We start from the raw sequence: 14,004 nt of genomic DNA, 5'->3' as shown, positions 1-14,004 counted from the left end.
ACACACACACACACACACACAATCCCAGAAAGGCTCCATCAAACAATCTAAATCAATTAACTTACTTTCGAAGTTCAGCATTTTGCTTTTCCAAGTTCATTTTCATTTCCATAAGATGATTATTTTCTTGTTTTATTTGCTTTTCTGACATTTTTAGGGTGTTAACTTGTTGGGTCTGCATCTTCAGGTCATTTTGCATAAGACAACGCTTCTGAGTTTCCTGCTCTATTTTTAATGTCAAATTTCTAACCTAAAAAAAAGTAAATTGTATACTTGACATTTAAGTAAATTATTTTTCTCAAGAATGATACTTTTCTTATTCATCTCACATTAAAATATAGGTAATATTTTAAAATGAAATTTAGTCTTTAAAGTGTAAGTAACTTAAAATTTTCAATTATGACTTATTTATTCTATCACCAAATCCATTAAAAGCCAACAGATTCTACAGAATATTATAATACAGTGCATTCACCACTAGACCTCCCCAATAAAGCAAGTTTATCATTGGCTCATTAATTTTTTCCTTCATATAATTCACACTTACATCCTCATTTAGCACATCTTTCTGCTTCAGCAGCTCATTTAGTTTCTGCTGAGACTGTTTGAGGTCACAGTCCAATATAGAACATCTTTTCTCGGCTTCCAGGAGTAGGTTCTCCACTTTCTGCTTTAAAGACCTCTCTTCCAACAGCTTCTTCTCCATTTCTATTAGAATAAAAGTAGATACAATTTTAACTTGGAACTGCATTTTAATTAAGAGCAAGTGGTACTATCTTATACTGTTGTTTCTAACTAAACACTTTTAACACTTTTAATATATTTAAAATATTATAAATTTTATACATTTGCAGAGTATAAAATGTATCATACTACTTGTGATACTACTACTACTTGTGATACTACATCTATTATAATGGAAAAAAGATAATTCTGTCTTTGTGTTTTTATAAGACACTAAAATCTTTCAATAAAACATTCAAGGCAGAGTCTATGACTTTCCATATTAGTATATTAATATGCAGGTGCTGAAAATTATGTTTGTGGAGATAGAAAGATTCAGGCGTCAAACTTTCTGAGCCTAAATCTTGGCTCTGCCACTTACTAATTATTTGAGTAGGTAAGTTAACTTCTCTATCCTCAATTTTCTTCCATCTAGGATGGTAACAGTATTTAACCTCCTGAATATGGGAAAAAAGAAAAATACTCTCAGACATATAGTTGGCACTAAGTGCTCATTAGTGCTCAGTGTTTTTTGTGGTTTAGTTTTTTAAATATTTATTTATTTATTCAATGTATGCAAGTACACTGTCACTTTCCTCATACACACCAGAAGAGGGCATCAGATAATACCATAGAAGGTTTTGAGCCACCATGTGCTTGCTGCAAATTGAACTGAGGACCTCTGGAAGAACAGTCAGTGCTCTTAACAACTGAGCCATGTCTCTAGTGCTGTTGTTTTGTTTTTTAAGAATTAGTAAAATGGTAAAGAAAATTGAGTAAATCTACTAGATTACTTAGTAGGACTGTAGGTAATCTTTGCTTTTTTCAGTTATACTTTCTTTCATTTTTCTAAATGTTTTGCAATAAACCTAACTTATTAATCAGAAAAATAACTCTTTAAAAGCATTTTTCATCTTAAAGTGATCAGCAAAGTGTATTCCTAAGTAAGTTTAATTTTAAATGTAAGTTTTAGTTAACTGATTAGTATTTCAGTTCATATCTAAGTAGAATTCCTCTGCTCTCTCACACCTAATCTTTAACATCCAACTATCATTTATAAAAAGTTTCATTAGGTAAAAATTAAATTCATGATTTTTTTAGGGCTTTTTAAAAATTTTATTTTTTAAAGTGTACATGCTTTTACATGTATATTGAGGGGCCTAAAGTTGATGTCAGATATTTGTCTTGTTTACCCTCTAGTTTATATAAAGAGGCAAGGTCTCTGGGGTGAATATGGAACGTACTAATTTGCATTGTCTAGCTAATGAGTTGAGCCAGGGATTTCCCCTCTCTGTCCCCTGAGCGCTGGGTATAAGGTGGCTGTCATGCCTGCCTGGCTTTTACACAGGCTCATCCATACACAGCAAAAAATTTACCTATCAAACCATCTCCCTGGGCAGAACTGAAAATACTTAATGAAGGGTCTTTTAAAATGTACACAAATAAATGAATCTTTCTTTACATGCTACTAAGTAAACAATATTTCTAATTATTTTAATATGTACAATTGCACTTGATTTCACAACCTAACATCACCGTCATTATCTCTTTACAGAGAACAATGTATCAGCAAAGCTTAAACCACAGACAAGGTCATACTGGCAATAATTACTTATTCAAGCCATGTTCTTAATCTACTGAGGTGATAACATGCAGTACAAAGAGCAAGTTTTAGATCCAGGCTTGAATGACATCCATAATATTTAAGTGTTGTGTGCTTATGTACAAAATATTAGAAAGTCATCACATATCATGTATTAAAGTTCCAACTAACCACTGGAAACAATAAAAGTTATATTACATTGAATTGTTTCATTTTGTCAGTCTGAAAAATAAGCAATAAGGAAATGCATTCACTTATTCAATAAATAAATAAAAATATTTGCTGGGCAATAGTGGCACAAGCCTTTAATCCCAGCACTGGGGAAGCAAAGACAGATCTCTGAGTTTAAGGCAGCTTGAACTACAGAGAGATTTCCAGGACAACCAGGGCTACACAGAAAACCCTGTCTTAAAAACAAAACAAAACATTTCATTAAAAAATCATGAAATAAGCCGGGCGTGGTGGCGCACGCCTTTAATCCCAGCACTTGGGAGGCAGAGGCAGGCGGATTTCTGAGTTTGAGGCCAGCCTGGTCTACAGAGTGAGTTCCAGGACAGCCAGGGCTATACACAGAATCCCTGTCTTGAAAAAAACAAAAAACAAAAACAAACAAACAAAAAATCATGAAATATTGGTACAAGGAATATAAAAGCATTGGAAACTTACTGAGGCGGTAGGCATATTCTACAGCTTGCTTTGGTGGTAGCTATATGAGTGTAACACATACATCAAAACTATACTGTAAATAAATAACATCTCAAAAACAATTTAATTCTCTTCTAGGGCATAAACAAGGAAATATACAGTTTATCAGCTTAATGAATGAAGTTTCTGCTTCATTTCTCTTTTGTTTTGCTTTGTGTTTTGCTCTGGGACAGATCTCACTGTGTAGCCCCAGCTGAATCCACCTGCACCTGCCTTTGGAGTGCTGGATTGAAGTCACATTCTACTGTTCATGACTTGTTTCATTTTTTTATCATCCTGAATTAGTTCTTTAAACTAAACTGGTTATAATAAGAAAAGCTAAATGCTGATTATACTTAAAGACTAAAAGGTTTTCTTGTTAAGCTATTCATAATATTATGCCTCAATAAGAAGTGAAGTTTCTGTCCAGTATTTTAAGACATGGACAGAAAATTTTTTAAGTACTGATTATTTCTGTGATTTCAAATACGAAGTTAACTCTGGAATCTACTAGTATAACATGACTTTAATAAAATCTGACTGGCATCTTTAGTATGCTAGTCTAAAATACTCAATGAGCTACTTCTAAGTTAGCTGGACTAGCTACTATGTTAAGTCCCCGTCTTACATAACTATTAATAATTTTGTAGCACAGTTGGTAAAATGTCACATTATAGTAAATATATGTCAAAGGACATATCTCCCAAAAATCAGCAGGTAGAGAGGGTCACACTACACACCTTTTACCACCAATACCATTGAAATATTACTGTCTTTCAAACCTAAAAATATGGTATTTAGAAACTGTTGTAATGGATCAAACGTTCAAAAAAGATGTATATAAAATTTCCCTAATAATTTTCTTCTTCTCAGCTCCCAATACTTGCCAATATAAATAAATATTTTGTAAAATCAAAGACTGACGCTAGATTCTTGGAAAATGTTCCTGGAATACCCCTCACAATGCATACCTTTCATGGCTTCTGATTTAGCTTCTTCAATGGATTCATAGATCTTATTTTTATCCGCTAGCCGTGCTTTTGTGGTCTTGTGTTCAGCTTCTTCTTGTTCTAAACTCTGCTGTATAACTTTCAGTTGATATGTCATATCTATTTCCATGTTGCTTTTTTCCTATGAGACATTTCCAAAACTATTAACAGAATTTCAAAACCTTTTAAAATTACTTTTAAATAGTGCCACTATGAAGGATCAGTATTTTCCTTTCCTTCTTCATCTGAGCTTCTTTTAATAGTAACCAATGGACTCTACCATCCATTCACACTGTTGTTTTGAGATCTGAATTGAGCCTGTTTAATTTCAGTTAACTAACCAGTGTTATTCTTACCATTTCTCAGCCTCTCCTACTCTATTTCTCTAATCTGCACCTGACACTATCCACTGATGAGTTTGACACTGCATCCCTGCTCTCATCTTCCTGTCACCTCTCAAGTTTCCCTAGCTGCCTCTAGTTTTACTGTTTTTTTTTTAATTATTTTATTTTAAATGTGTGTGTGTTGCTCTGTACATGTATATGTATGTATACTATATTTGTGCCTGGTACACATATAAGTCAGAGAAGATGTGACAGATTCCCTGGAACTGGACTTAAAGGTGGTTTTAAGCCACCTTGTGACTGCTGGGAATCAAATCTGGGTCCCATGCAAGAAGAAAAAATGCTCTTAACTACCAGGTCATCTCTCTAACTGCAGGATGATGGTATTCTTTAGACACAGGGTATCTTCCTAAAACATTATTTCTCAAAATTTACAAATGTAGCAAATGGCCATCACTTGGGAGGCAAAGGCAGGCAGATATCTGAAAGTTTGAGGCCAGCCTTGCCTATATAGTGAGACTCTGTCTTAAACAAACAAAAAGTAATGCTTTTAATCTAGCTACATTAAACAACAACAACAACAACAAAACCCTCAAGATGTCCGACTGCCCAAATAGTAGGTATTTTTCTGTGATGTTGAAATTGAACTCAAGGTCTTGAACATACTAAGCAAGCACTCTACCACTAAGCTACATGGTTAACCAAAGATATTATAAGTTTGAAAATCTTGGATAACAGAAGTCAGTTCATTTTCTACATGTGTCCAAGCATTTGCAACACAGACCACATGGCCAACAAACCTGGAGTATTCATTATCTGACCCTTTAAAGGACTAGGTTGCTGACCAAGATTCCATACTCCAAAATACTAACTGAACAAGCAAACCAACCACTGCTGTTTTCTATCCTCAGTTTTGCTCAAGTGGCTATCCTCCAGCTAGAGTGTGCCTCTTTTCTAGCCCACCTCTCTGATCAATCACGTCAGGGGCTCATTTTCTACACCGGAAAGGCATTCTGTGTCCAAACAGCTAGCATTTTGTTTGCATACAGTGCAGTAAAATTACCTAGGGCTTTATTATTACTTTTTCGTCAAGCTAGGAACTCACCAGATAGCCCAGAGCTAGCCTTGAATTCAGAGATGCACCTGCCTATCTCTTGAGAGCTGGGATCAAAAGTTTGTGTCACCATGGCCACATGACTGTGATATTATTAAAGGCCACACTGCATCCTGACATTTCTACTACAGAAAACACTAAATATTCACATCAATGAATAAACAAATGAAAATAAAATATTAATTAGAAATAATCCCTAGCTCTACAATATTAAAAAAAAACTGTTACAAGAAATATTTTAATTTTATATTACACTAATTTTTAAGACATAACAGTCAAATTTGAATTTTTCTACATTGTATAAAATTTTCAAAGAATAAAATATTTATCTTAAAGTCTTAATTTCTCCTGGGTCTCTAAAAAAGCACCATCATTATATACACTGAATCCCTTCCTTCATGTAGTCCGGCATACCAACGACTGGGGATATGGTATCAGTTATAATCCTTGTTTGCATACTCAAGTCCAAATACAAAAGAGTCCATGTACATATGGAAATACTCTACCTAGTAAATAGCTATTTAATTGGTTTTTGATTTTGGTCACTTCTCTCATCTAAAATCACACTGCTATCTTTTTTTTTTAAATAAAAGATTTTATTTATTATTTTACATAAGTACACTGTAGCTGTCCTCAGACACACCAGAAGAGTACATCAGGTCTCATTATGAATGGTTGTGAGCCAACATGTGGTTGCTGGGAATTGAACTCAGGACCTTTGGAAGAGCAGTTAGTGCTCTTACATGCTGAGCCATCTCGCCGGCCCCCACACTGCTTTCTTCTTACACACAAAGAGCATTATGCCATGCTTACCTTCTCTAAGTCAGTGAGCTTCTCCTGCAGCTGTCTCTTCTCCAGCTCTACTTTTGTTAGTAAGGCTTTGCCAGTCTTCAAATCTTCTTCCAACCCAGATATTCTACCTAAAAATTAAAGCATTGTTTAAAACAACTTACTCAAAATGTATTCAATTAAAAATTATCTATCTTATATTTTAGAGTTGTTATTTGTGAGCAAGAGTTTTATAACCTGTCAGAACAGGACTTTAAAGTAAATTTAGCTAGAACTCAATTGATAACTTAAATCTAAATGACAGTTTGAAAATACATCTTTTGTTCACAAATTTTATGAGCATACTTGTAATATTCTAATTTTATTTTATAATCTTTACTTTAATTATGTGTCTATGTGTTTGTGTGAGAGTGTGGATTGATGCATGTGAGTACAGTGTCAAAGGAGGCCAGAAGAGGGCATTGGAATCCCTGAAGCTGGAGTTACTGGCAATTATGGGCCTCCTGGTGGAAGTGCTAAGAAGTGAACTTCTTAGCAATATGTGCTCTTAAACAGCTCAACAGTCTCTCCAAACAAAAAACCTCAGGTTACAGCAATGCATTAGTCATCTAAAGTTATTTCAAAATTATGAATTATCAATATCAAATCAATCACTGTTTTTTTTAATACCTTGTAAATCATTAATTATTTCTGATCCATGGGTCCGGTCCCTTCTTTCAGATTCTAGAGCTGACTGAAGATTGATAAATTCCTTTTCAAGTTTTAACTTGGCAGTCTCAAGCAGGCAGTTTTTATCTTGTAGATCTCTATTGTTAGATTCCAGCTGCTGAATCTGTTTGGAACTTTCTGCCTGGGTTTTTCTTAACCGGGCTGCAGTATCAGACTCTGTTCTCAGCAAAGCATTAGCTTCATCCAGCTGATATCCGATTCAAAAGCAAACAGATAATTGCAGATACAACAAAAATACATCAATTTATTGTCTTGTTACAAGCTGCTTAAATAAGAAACTCAAAGCACTTCCCCAGGCATCACCTCCTTAAGAGCTAAGGGCTTTGCAGCACACACACTGACACACACTGACAGACATGGATAAACTTAGCACTTTCCACACAGACCAACCTACTTGTTTCTGGAGCTGATTGACCCTCTCAGTGGATATCTGAGAGCTCTGGTTTCTTTTCTTCAGATCTTCAAGTTGATCTTTTAAGCTGTTAACTATAAAACAAAGCATTTTAGCTACAAGCGTTAATATAACAGATATATTCAATATTTTTCTTCTTAAACAATTTATATCACAAACCATCATTTTCCAAGTTCCGTTTCTTGTCAGCTTCATGATCGGCTTTCCGTTGATATTCTGCATTTTTGTGCTGAAGAAGGGCCTTTTCTCTTTCCAGCTGTCTTAATGTTGATTCCACATTTTTCCGTAAGGTAATCTGAAATAACACTAAATATTATTATCAAAACAAAATATGCAGAGAAATGAACCAAAATATATCAGTAATCTCAAACACATAAAAGAAGAGACCTAAAAGGCCATCACTGTTTTGTTAAAATTATAATGTTCTCCATATTTGCAAATTTAATTTATTATATTAACAGTCAAGCTTTCTGGAACTTTCTATCACTAACAAACCATCACTACTTAATCCCATGGACCTAAAATGTTACTAATATCAAACATTTTTGTAAAAAGAATTACTTCCTTTTAAAGCATATCAGCCACTTTTATCATCATACAAAAGCAAGCTTGTTTTTTTAAATTAACTTTTAAGTTAGCATATAAAGTAAAAGTTTCATTATGGCATTTTCAGACATATATACCATTATAATTTTTTTTTTTTTTAAATCTTGAAATACCTACATACTAAATTAACTCAAACTGATAAAACAAGCCTAGGTAACAGACGTCACCTTACAGTAATTTCCATTTTGTTCATCTATGACACAGATAGGTTTTACCAATATGAACTGCATAATACTCTGAGAACCTTATATCTAAGTGGGTATCAAAGACTTTACTAACAAAAATGTTAATAAAGTATAGAAATTTTTTACCTCTTCTTCTAGCTCCTTCGCTGTTTTCTCTAGGCGAGTATTAATAGATCTAAAGAATTTTAGAAAGCAACAGTAAATAAAATGATACTAATTTGTATTGAAGCAGTCTACTAATTGAGGAAGTACTTATATAATTAATATATGCTTTTCATTTTCAGGACGGTATTTACGCTTCAGTTTAAAATGCACTGCCCGACAGCATACTTGCACTTCTGTTCCAGCTCCTCCTTGGCTTGCACCTCACTGCTAAGGTGTTCTTCTAGTGCATATAATTTTTTCTGAATCTGTCAAAAAATAAGAAATTCTAAGTTTCAGTCACAAAGATGAGAAGCTTCAAGAAAACAATGCTGTCCCCACTTACTAGACCCCTCTCTAAGAACATAGGATTGATACTTGCTGACTGTGACTTTGACTCAGAGGGAAAGCTCCCTCGTCTTCTGCTCTCCCATTCACAGCACACATACAGAATAAACACATTTACAGGAATAAACTCTTTTGTGATTCCCTACACTACTATGAAGAAAGATTAAATGAATCTTGAGTAAATGATAGCTAATTACATTTCAAATCCTTTTCCTTAGTTTTTAATTAGGTATATTTTAAAGCAAGTTAAACTGATAAAAAAAAAACCTATTTAATAATAATACATCATTTAAAATATTCCTCTTTTTAAAAAAATGTATTATTATCTTTTAAATGCATGAGTGTACCTGCATGAATTTACAAGTGTTGCCATATTAACAAGAACAAGATGCGTAAGACAGTGTCTTCTAGATGTGGTATCACATGCTGTTAAAGCACTCAGGAGGCAAAGGAAAGAGGGAGATCTAGGCCAGCCTGCTCTATATAGTAAGCTCCAGTCCTAATAATAATTATTATTATAGTAACACCAACAACAATGGTAGTAGTGTGATATCCACTTGAATAACTGAAATTCAAAAGGATGAATACTCTCAGGCCAAGGAAGCAATGACTCCAAAGCCAAAGTTCTAAAGAGTATGCTTCTTAAATATTAAATTCATCTTAAAAACAACCAACAATTCCTCTATTGTCCCCAAACAAGTATAGGTCAAGAGCTGTTGAGATGGCCCAGCCAGTAAGATGCTCACTGCACAAGCATGAGGAACTAAGTGACACACACATCAAGTCAGGTTTTGGTAACCCCACCTTAGAGAGGTTGAGGCAGGTAGAAACTAACCTGGACTCGATGGTAAGCTCCAGGTCAGCCAAGCCTGCAAAGCCAGTCATTTCCAAAACAAAATAAAACACCAACCAACCAACCAACCAACCAACCAAAACAAAACAACAACAAAATCAAGGTATATAGTGTGAATCTCTAACTCCAGTGCTGGGGGTAGGGGTGGGAGTGGGGAAGTGGAAAATATGGCAGACAGGCAGATCCCTGGGGCTTGCTGGTCATCCAATCTGACTTAATCTTAGAGTTCCAGGTACAACTGAGACACTTTCTAAAAAAAAAAAAAAAAAAAAAAAAAAGAGGGTGGGGGGGGGGGGGGGGGGAGAGTGCTCAGGAAAGTACTGACCACTAGCCTTCATAAATGTGTGTACATATAAACACATCCAAGTATGCTCACTCACACACATTTAAGTAAATAAAGTCAACTATCTTTATCCTCTTCCAGACAATATTTTTTTTTAAACACAGACTAACGAGCTAGTAAAGGTAAGTACTTTGGTTGTTTGGCTGCTGTAATACTCTGAATATACTGTTACATGTCCTTGATAAAGAAAGACAAAATATTACATAGCTCGTATTTTAAACAACAGACTTATAAGAAAAATAATAAAAGGGTACTTGGTAGGAAAAAGGATGGGAAGTCTCTTGGGTAGGTGCAGTACTCCAAATGGGAAGCAGACTATGACTAGATTAAAACATGACTTTTTCCTCATTTTCGGTGTATTTGATAACGTACCTCCTGACTTTCCTATTCAGAAAAAAGAAAGGAAAGAAAACATTTCAATGCTTGTTATATTTTATAAAAGTCTTATATAAAAGACACATAAAAGTACTTATAAAAGACATACAATGTGTGCCATTCCAAAATTATCTAACAGGCGTTTCTACCTTTCATTACATGTGAAGAAATATTTACATTATGATTTAGCTTTGTATGTGGTCACAAAATATTTTAAAGCTTTGATACATTGTTCCTTATATAGGTACATTCATAAATAGGAACTCAGAATTTTAATCTCTCCCCTAGTTATGTGCCCCATTGCTTATACTCTTTTACCATGCTAAGATTATAAAATCTTGCTAATAAATGAATCTAAAAGCACATATTCGCATAAGTCATTTACTAGAAAGTTGTGCTGTACACAGCATCTTATACTCAAAGAATGGTATCTCATTATTCATAAAGGAATATCAAGTGAGCTTTTAAAATCAGTGGTATGATGGAGCTGGAAACATGGTCCAGTAGTTAAGAGCACTGGTTGGTCTACAGATGATTTAGATTCAGTTCCCAAAATCAACTTGGTGGAACTGTCTGTGACTACAGTTCCAGAGGCTCCAACCCCTCTCTTCTGACCTCCACAACACTGCATGCACTTGATAAACAGACATTAATACAAGCAAAACACTTGTACAAAAAATAATAATTAAAAATCAAAACAGTGGTATAAGTATTTGAACATGTTACTAAAGTAAATAACACAATAAAAAATGTATACATACTTCACTTTTCCTTGTTTGTATTGCATCATTTTCTCTACAAGGCGGAGAGTCACTTAATAACCTGGAAGGACAGAAGGAGAAATTCTTTTCATTACACTTTAATCCATTTAATCACATTAATCAAGCTAGTTTCAGACTGTGAACATTCTAAGTGAAGCACTAATTCTGCTGCTGGGGAGTCACCTCTCTGCCTCTCCACAGAAACCAGTCTTAACTATGTTAGGACTAGAGTTACAACATGGACCTCTTCATCCCACTTGAGCTTCTATAATGACTATATTCTATAATTTCTTCTAGAAAGGAACATCTCTTCTTTTTTTTACAAAGATAACATATGAGTTTGATATCATAATTTAGAAATCGTCTTTTAAATAACTTAACAATCTTTTCCCCCCGGAGACAGGGTTTGTGTAGGCTTGGCTTCCCTGGAACTTGCTCTGTAGACCAGGCTGGCCTCAAAGTAACAGACATTCATCTGCCTCTGCCTCCAGAGTGCTGGATTAAAGGCATGTGCCACCACCACTCAGTGAAACTTTACATTTTTTTACACTCAAGTTATTGTGTGTGTTGATGTACAAACACCAGGAGATACATGTAAAGGTCAGAGGACAACCTGTGGTAGTTGGTCCTCTCTTTTCACCATGTGAGTCATCAGACTTGGCAGCAAAGCCCCTATCTACTAAGCCATCTTCTTAGCCCCTAAGTCATCTTTTTGATATAACTGTCAATTTCTCTTTCAGTTTTGTCTTTCCCACCATCTATAAACATGAATAAGTTTCCTTTATCCCTGACACTTTTTTAAAAAAAACACATACTGTTTAATTGATGCCTAAATGTTTGTCTGTGCACCACATGCATGCTTGCTGTCCATGAAGGCCAGAAGAGTGCTTCGGATCTCCTGGAACTGGAATTACAGATGGTGGTGAGGTGTCATGTGGGTGCTGGAAATCAAACCTGGGTCCCCCAGAAGAGCAGCCACTGAGACATCTCTTAACCACTGAGACATCTCTCCAGTCCAATACCTTTATTTTATTCAGAACTCAAAATAGGTTTAGACTATCATAATTTAAGGAAAGTGACTAATCCAAGTTCGCTTGCCTAAGATTTTCCTGGTTTTGTTATCTTATCCTAAGAAACACCTAAACCTGCAGAGATTGGGAGAGCTGGTCACTCTCATCATTACATGTGAGTGTACCAGGAAGTTTCTCAAACACTTATAACATTTGATTCCAATATTTAACAGTTTTCAGTGGCTTCTCCTTGCTTACCAGTCAAAACTCCCTCAGAAGAACATCCACTGTGATAATCTGTTTAAAGGCAAATCACATTCTACCTTTCTTTATAATTCTGTGATTCTCTTATATTCTTCATGAGATAATAAACTCCATCAAAGTCAAGTATTTGTTCTTACTGCATATCTTCAAAAGAATATAGGACAGTGCCTTTCAATCATTTGTAAATGAATAAAATGTAACATTCAAACTTCAAATGATGAAATAAAATTAAAAGGAGATTAGTCAGTCCATTAGGAAAAAACTTGTCAGCTAGGCTATGCTGTAACAATAAAATTTAACAAATAAATCACATACAAATTTTCTCTAAAGTAGGTAAATCCTATAAAAGGCAGCTGATTTCCCACAAAAGCTTTAGGAATCGGGAAGGTCTCTACATCGCCTTTGTCATCCTCAATGTCGTCAAAGTTGCTGCTGTCTATGTCACTGCTGAGCTCAGGTACCACTGGAGCTGCCGCTGTGAGGAAAGAAAATATGATTTCACTCACAGCCAAAATAAACTAATTTTCATGAGATATGATGTTTTATACAAAAACCTAGCAACATATCTTCTTTTTTTGGGGGGGGGGGGGNGTTTCGAGACAGGGTTTCTCTGTATAGCCCTGGCTGTCCTGGAACTCACTTTGTAGACCAGGCTGGCCTCAAACTCAGAAATCTGCCTGCCTCTGCCTCCCAAGTGGTGGGATTAAAGGCATGCGCCACCACCGCCCGGCTGCAACATATCTTCTATTTGACATGTCATAGATTTAAAACTTTATAAGTAATTACTACCATATTAAAACTGCTTTAAATATGGATTAATATAGCAAGCAAGGAAAGTCTATTAAATTCTTCTAGGGGCTAAAACTACACGTAGCAATAACATACACATATTGTAGAGGATCTTAGTTTTCTACATTTCTTAAGCAGGAATATTTCTTACTCTTAAAATGAACCAATGTCATATACACATAGAGTAAATTACTATGTTCTATCACAGTATGGTCTCAATAAATAACATTAATTTATCAACTTAAATACTCAAGTTAAAGAATCATATTCTATTACCGAGATCAACAAAACTGCTAAGAATGTTTATTACAAAAAGAATTGGGAAATGTTGCTTTTAAAAAAAACACTAGTTTACTAGAACAATGAGGATCAATTTACTTACAAATTTTGCCACAGGAAAAGAAAATCTCTAGATTTAAAACTGAGTTATCACACACTCCATCAAACATGTCTACTATTTCTGAAGAGGAATTCAATTTGTGATCCAAAATGTGATGAAATGGAAACACTTAGATTGACTTACTCTCTCTTATGTTATCCCAATTCCATTGATCATTCTTAAAGAAAGGATGCTGTTTGATTTCTTCTACCCCATTTCTTCCAAGTCGTACCTCCCTAAATAATGCAGTTAAAGATTATATTGTGAAAAATAATATTAATTTTTAATATTTTCATCAAAGCAAGGACTGTAACTTTAAATATTTTTTACTAAAAGTTTCAGCTTAAATATTTCTCAAAAATAAGCTATGTCACTTTTGAAGTATCCGATCTTTGGACAGATTCAAGAGGTATAATGATGTGCAGTGCACAATAAAGTATATGGGAAACAAACTCTACTTTCTTTAGCAATCTGCTGTCAATCAAAAGTACATAAAGCTTCCAAGTAAAAAACTCCCTCTGCGTTGGGCGTGGTGGCACACGCCTTTAATCCTAGCACTCGGG

At 34.8% G+C, this 14,004-nt stretch overlaps 1 protein-coding gene across 3 annotated transcripts in view; it reads right to left on the bottom strand.

Moving 5' to 3' along the window:
* Window positions 1-14,004, bottom strand: part of Rock2 (Rho associated coiled-coil containing protein kinase 2) — a 90,598-nt gene that overhangs the window by 23,059 nt on the left and 53,535 nt on the right. For all 3 annotated transcript variants that reach the window (XM_029541126.1, XM_029541127.1, XM_021201504.2), the window contains exons 8-20: window positions 13,586-13,677; window positions 12,589-12,748; window positions 11,000-11,060; window positions 10,236-10,247; window positions 8,509-8,588; window positions 8,305-8,353; window positions 7,547-7,682; window positions 7,370-7,461; window positions 6,916-7,162; window positions 6,271-6,377; window positions 3,982-4,141; window positions 548-708; window positions 66-250 (exon numbers count right to left, since the gene is read on the bottom strand). In XM_029541126.1, the coding sequence (XP_029396986.1) occupies window positions 66-250; window positions 548-708; window positions 3,982-4,141; window positions 6,271-6,377; window positions 6,916-7,162; window positions 7,370-7,461; window positions 7,547-7,682; window positions 8,305-8,353; window positions 8,509-8,588; window positions 10,236-10,247; window positions 11,000-11,060; window positions 12,589-12,748; window positions 13,586-13,677 (1,542 nt within the window). The remainder of the gene's footprint in view (window positions 1-65; window positions 251-547; window positions 709-3,981; window positions 4,142-6,270; window positions 6,378-6,915; window positions 7,163-7,369; window positions 7,462-7,546; window positions 7,683-8,304; window positions 8,354-8,508; window positions 8,589-10,235; window positions 10,248-10,999; window positions 11,061-12,588; window positions 12,749-13,585; window positions 13,678-14,004) is intronic.

Source organism: Mus pahari, chromosome 7 (assembly GCF_900095145.1).
Source record: "Mus pahari chromosome 7, PAHARI_EIJ_v1.1, whole genome shotgun sequence".
NCBI lineage: Eukaryota > Metazoa > Chordata > Mammalia > Rodentia > Muridae > Mus > Mus pahari.
Note: the sequence above shows the minus strand (reverse complement) of the source record. Positions and strands in the feature narration are given on the sequence as shown.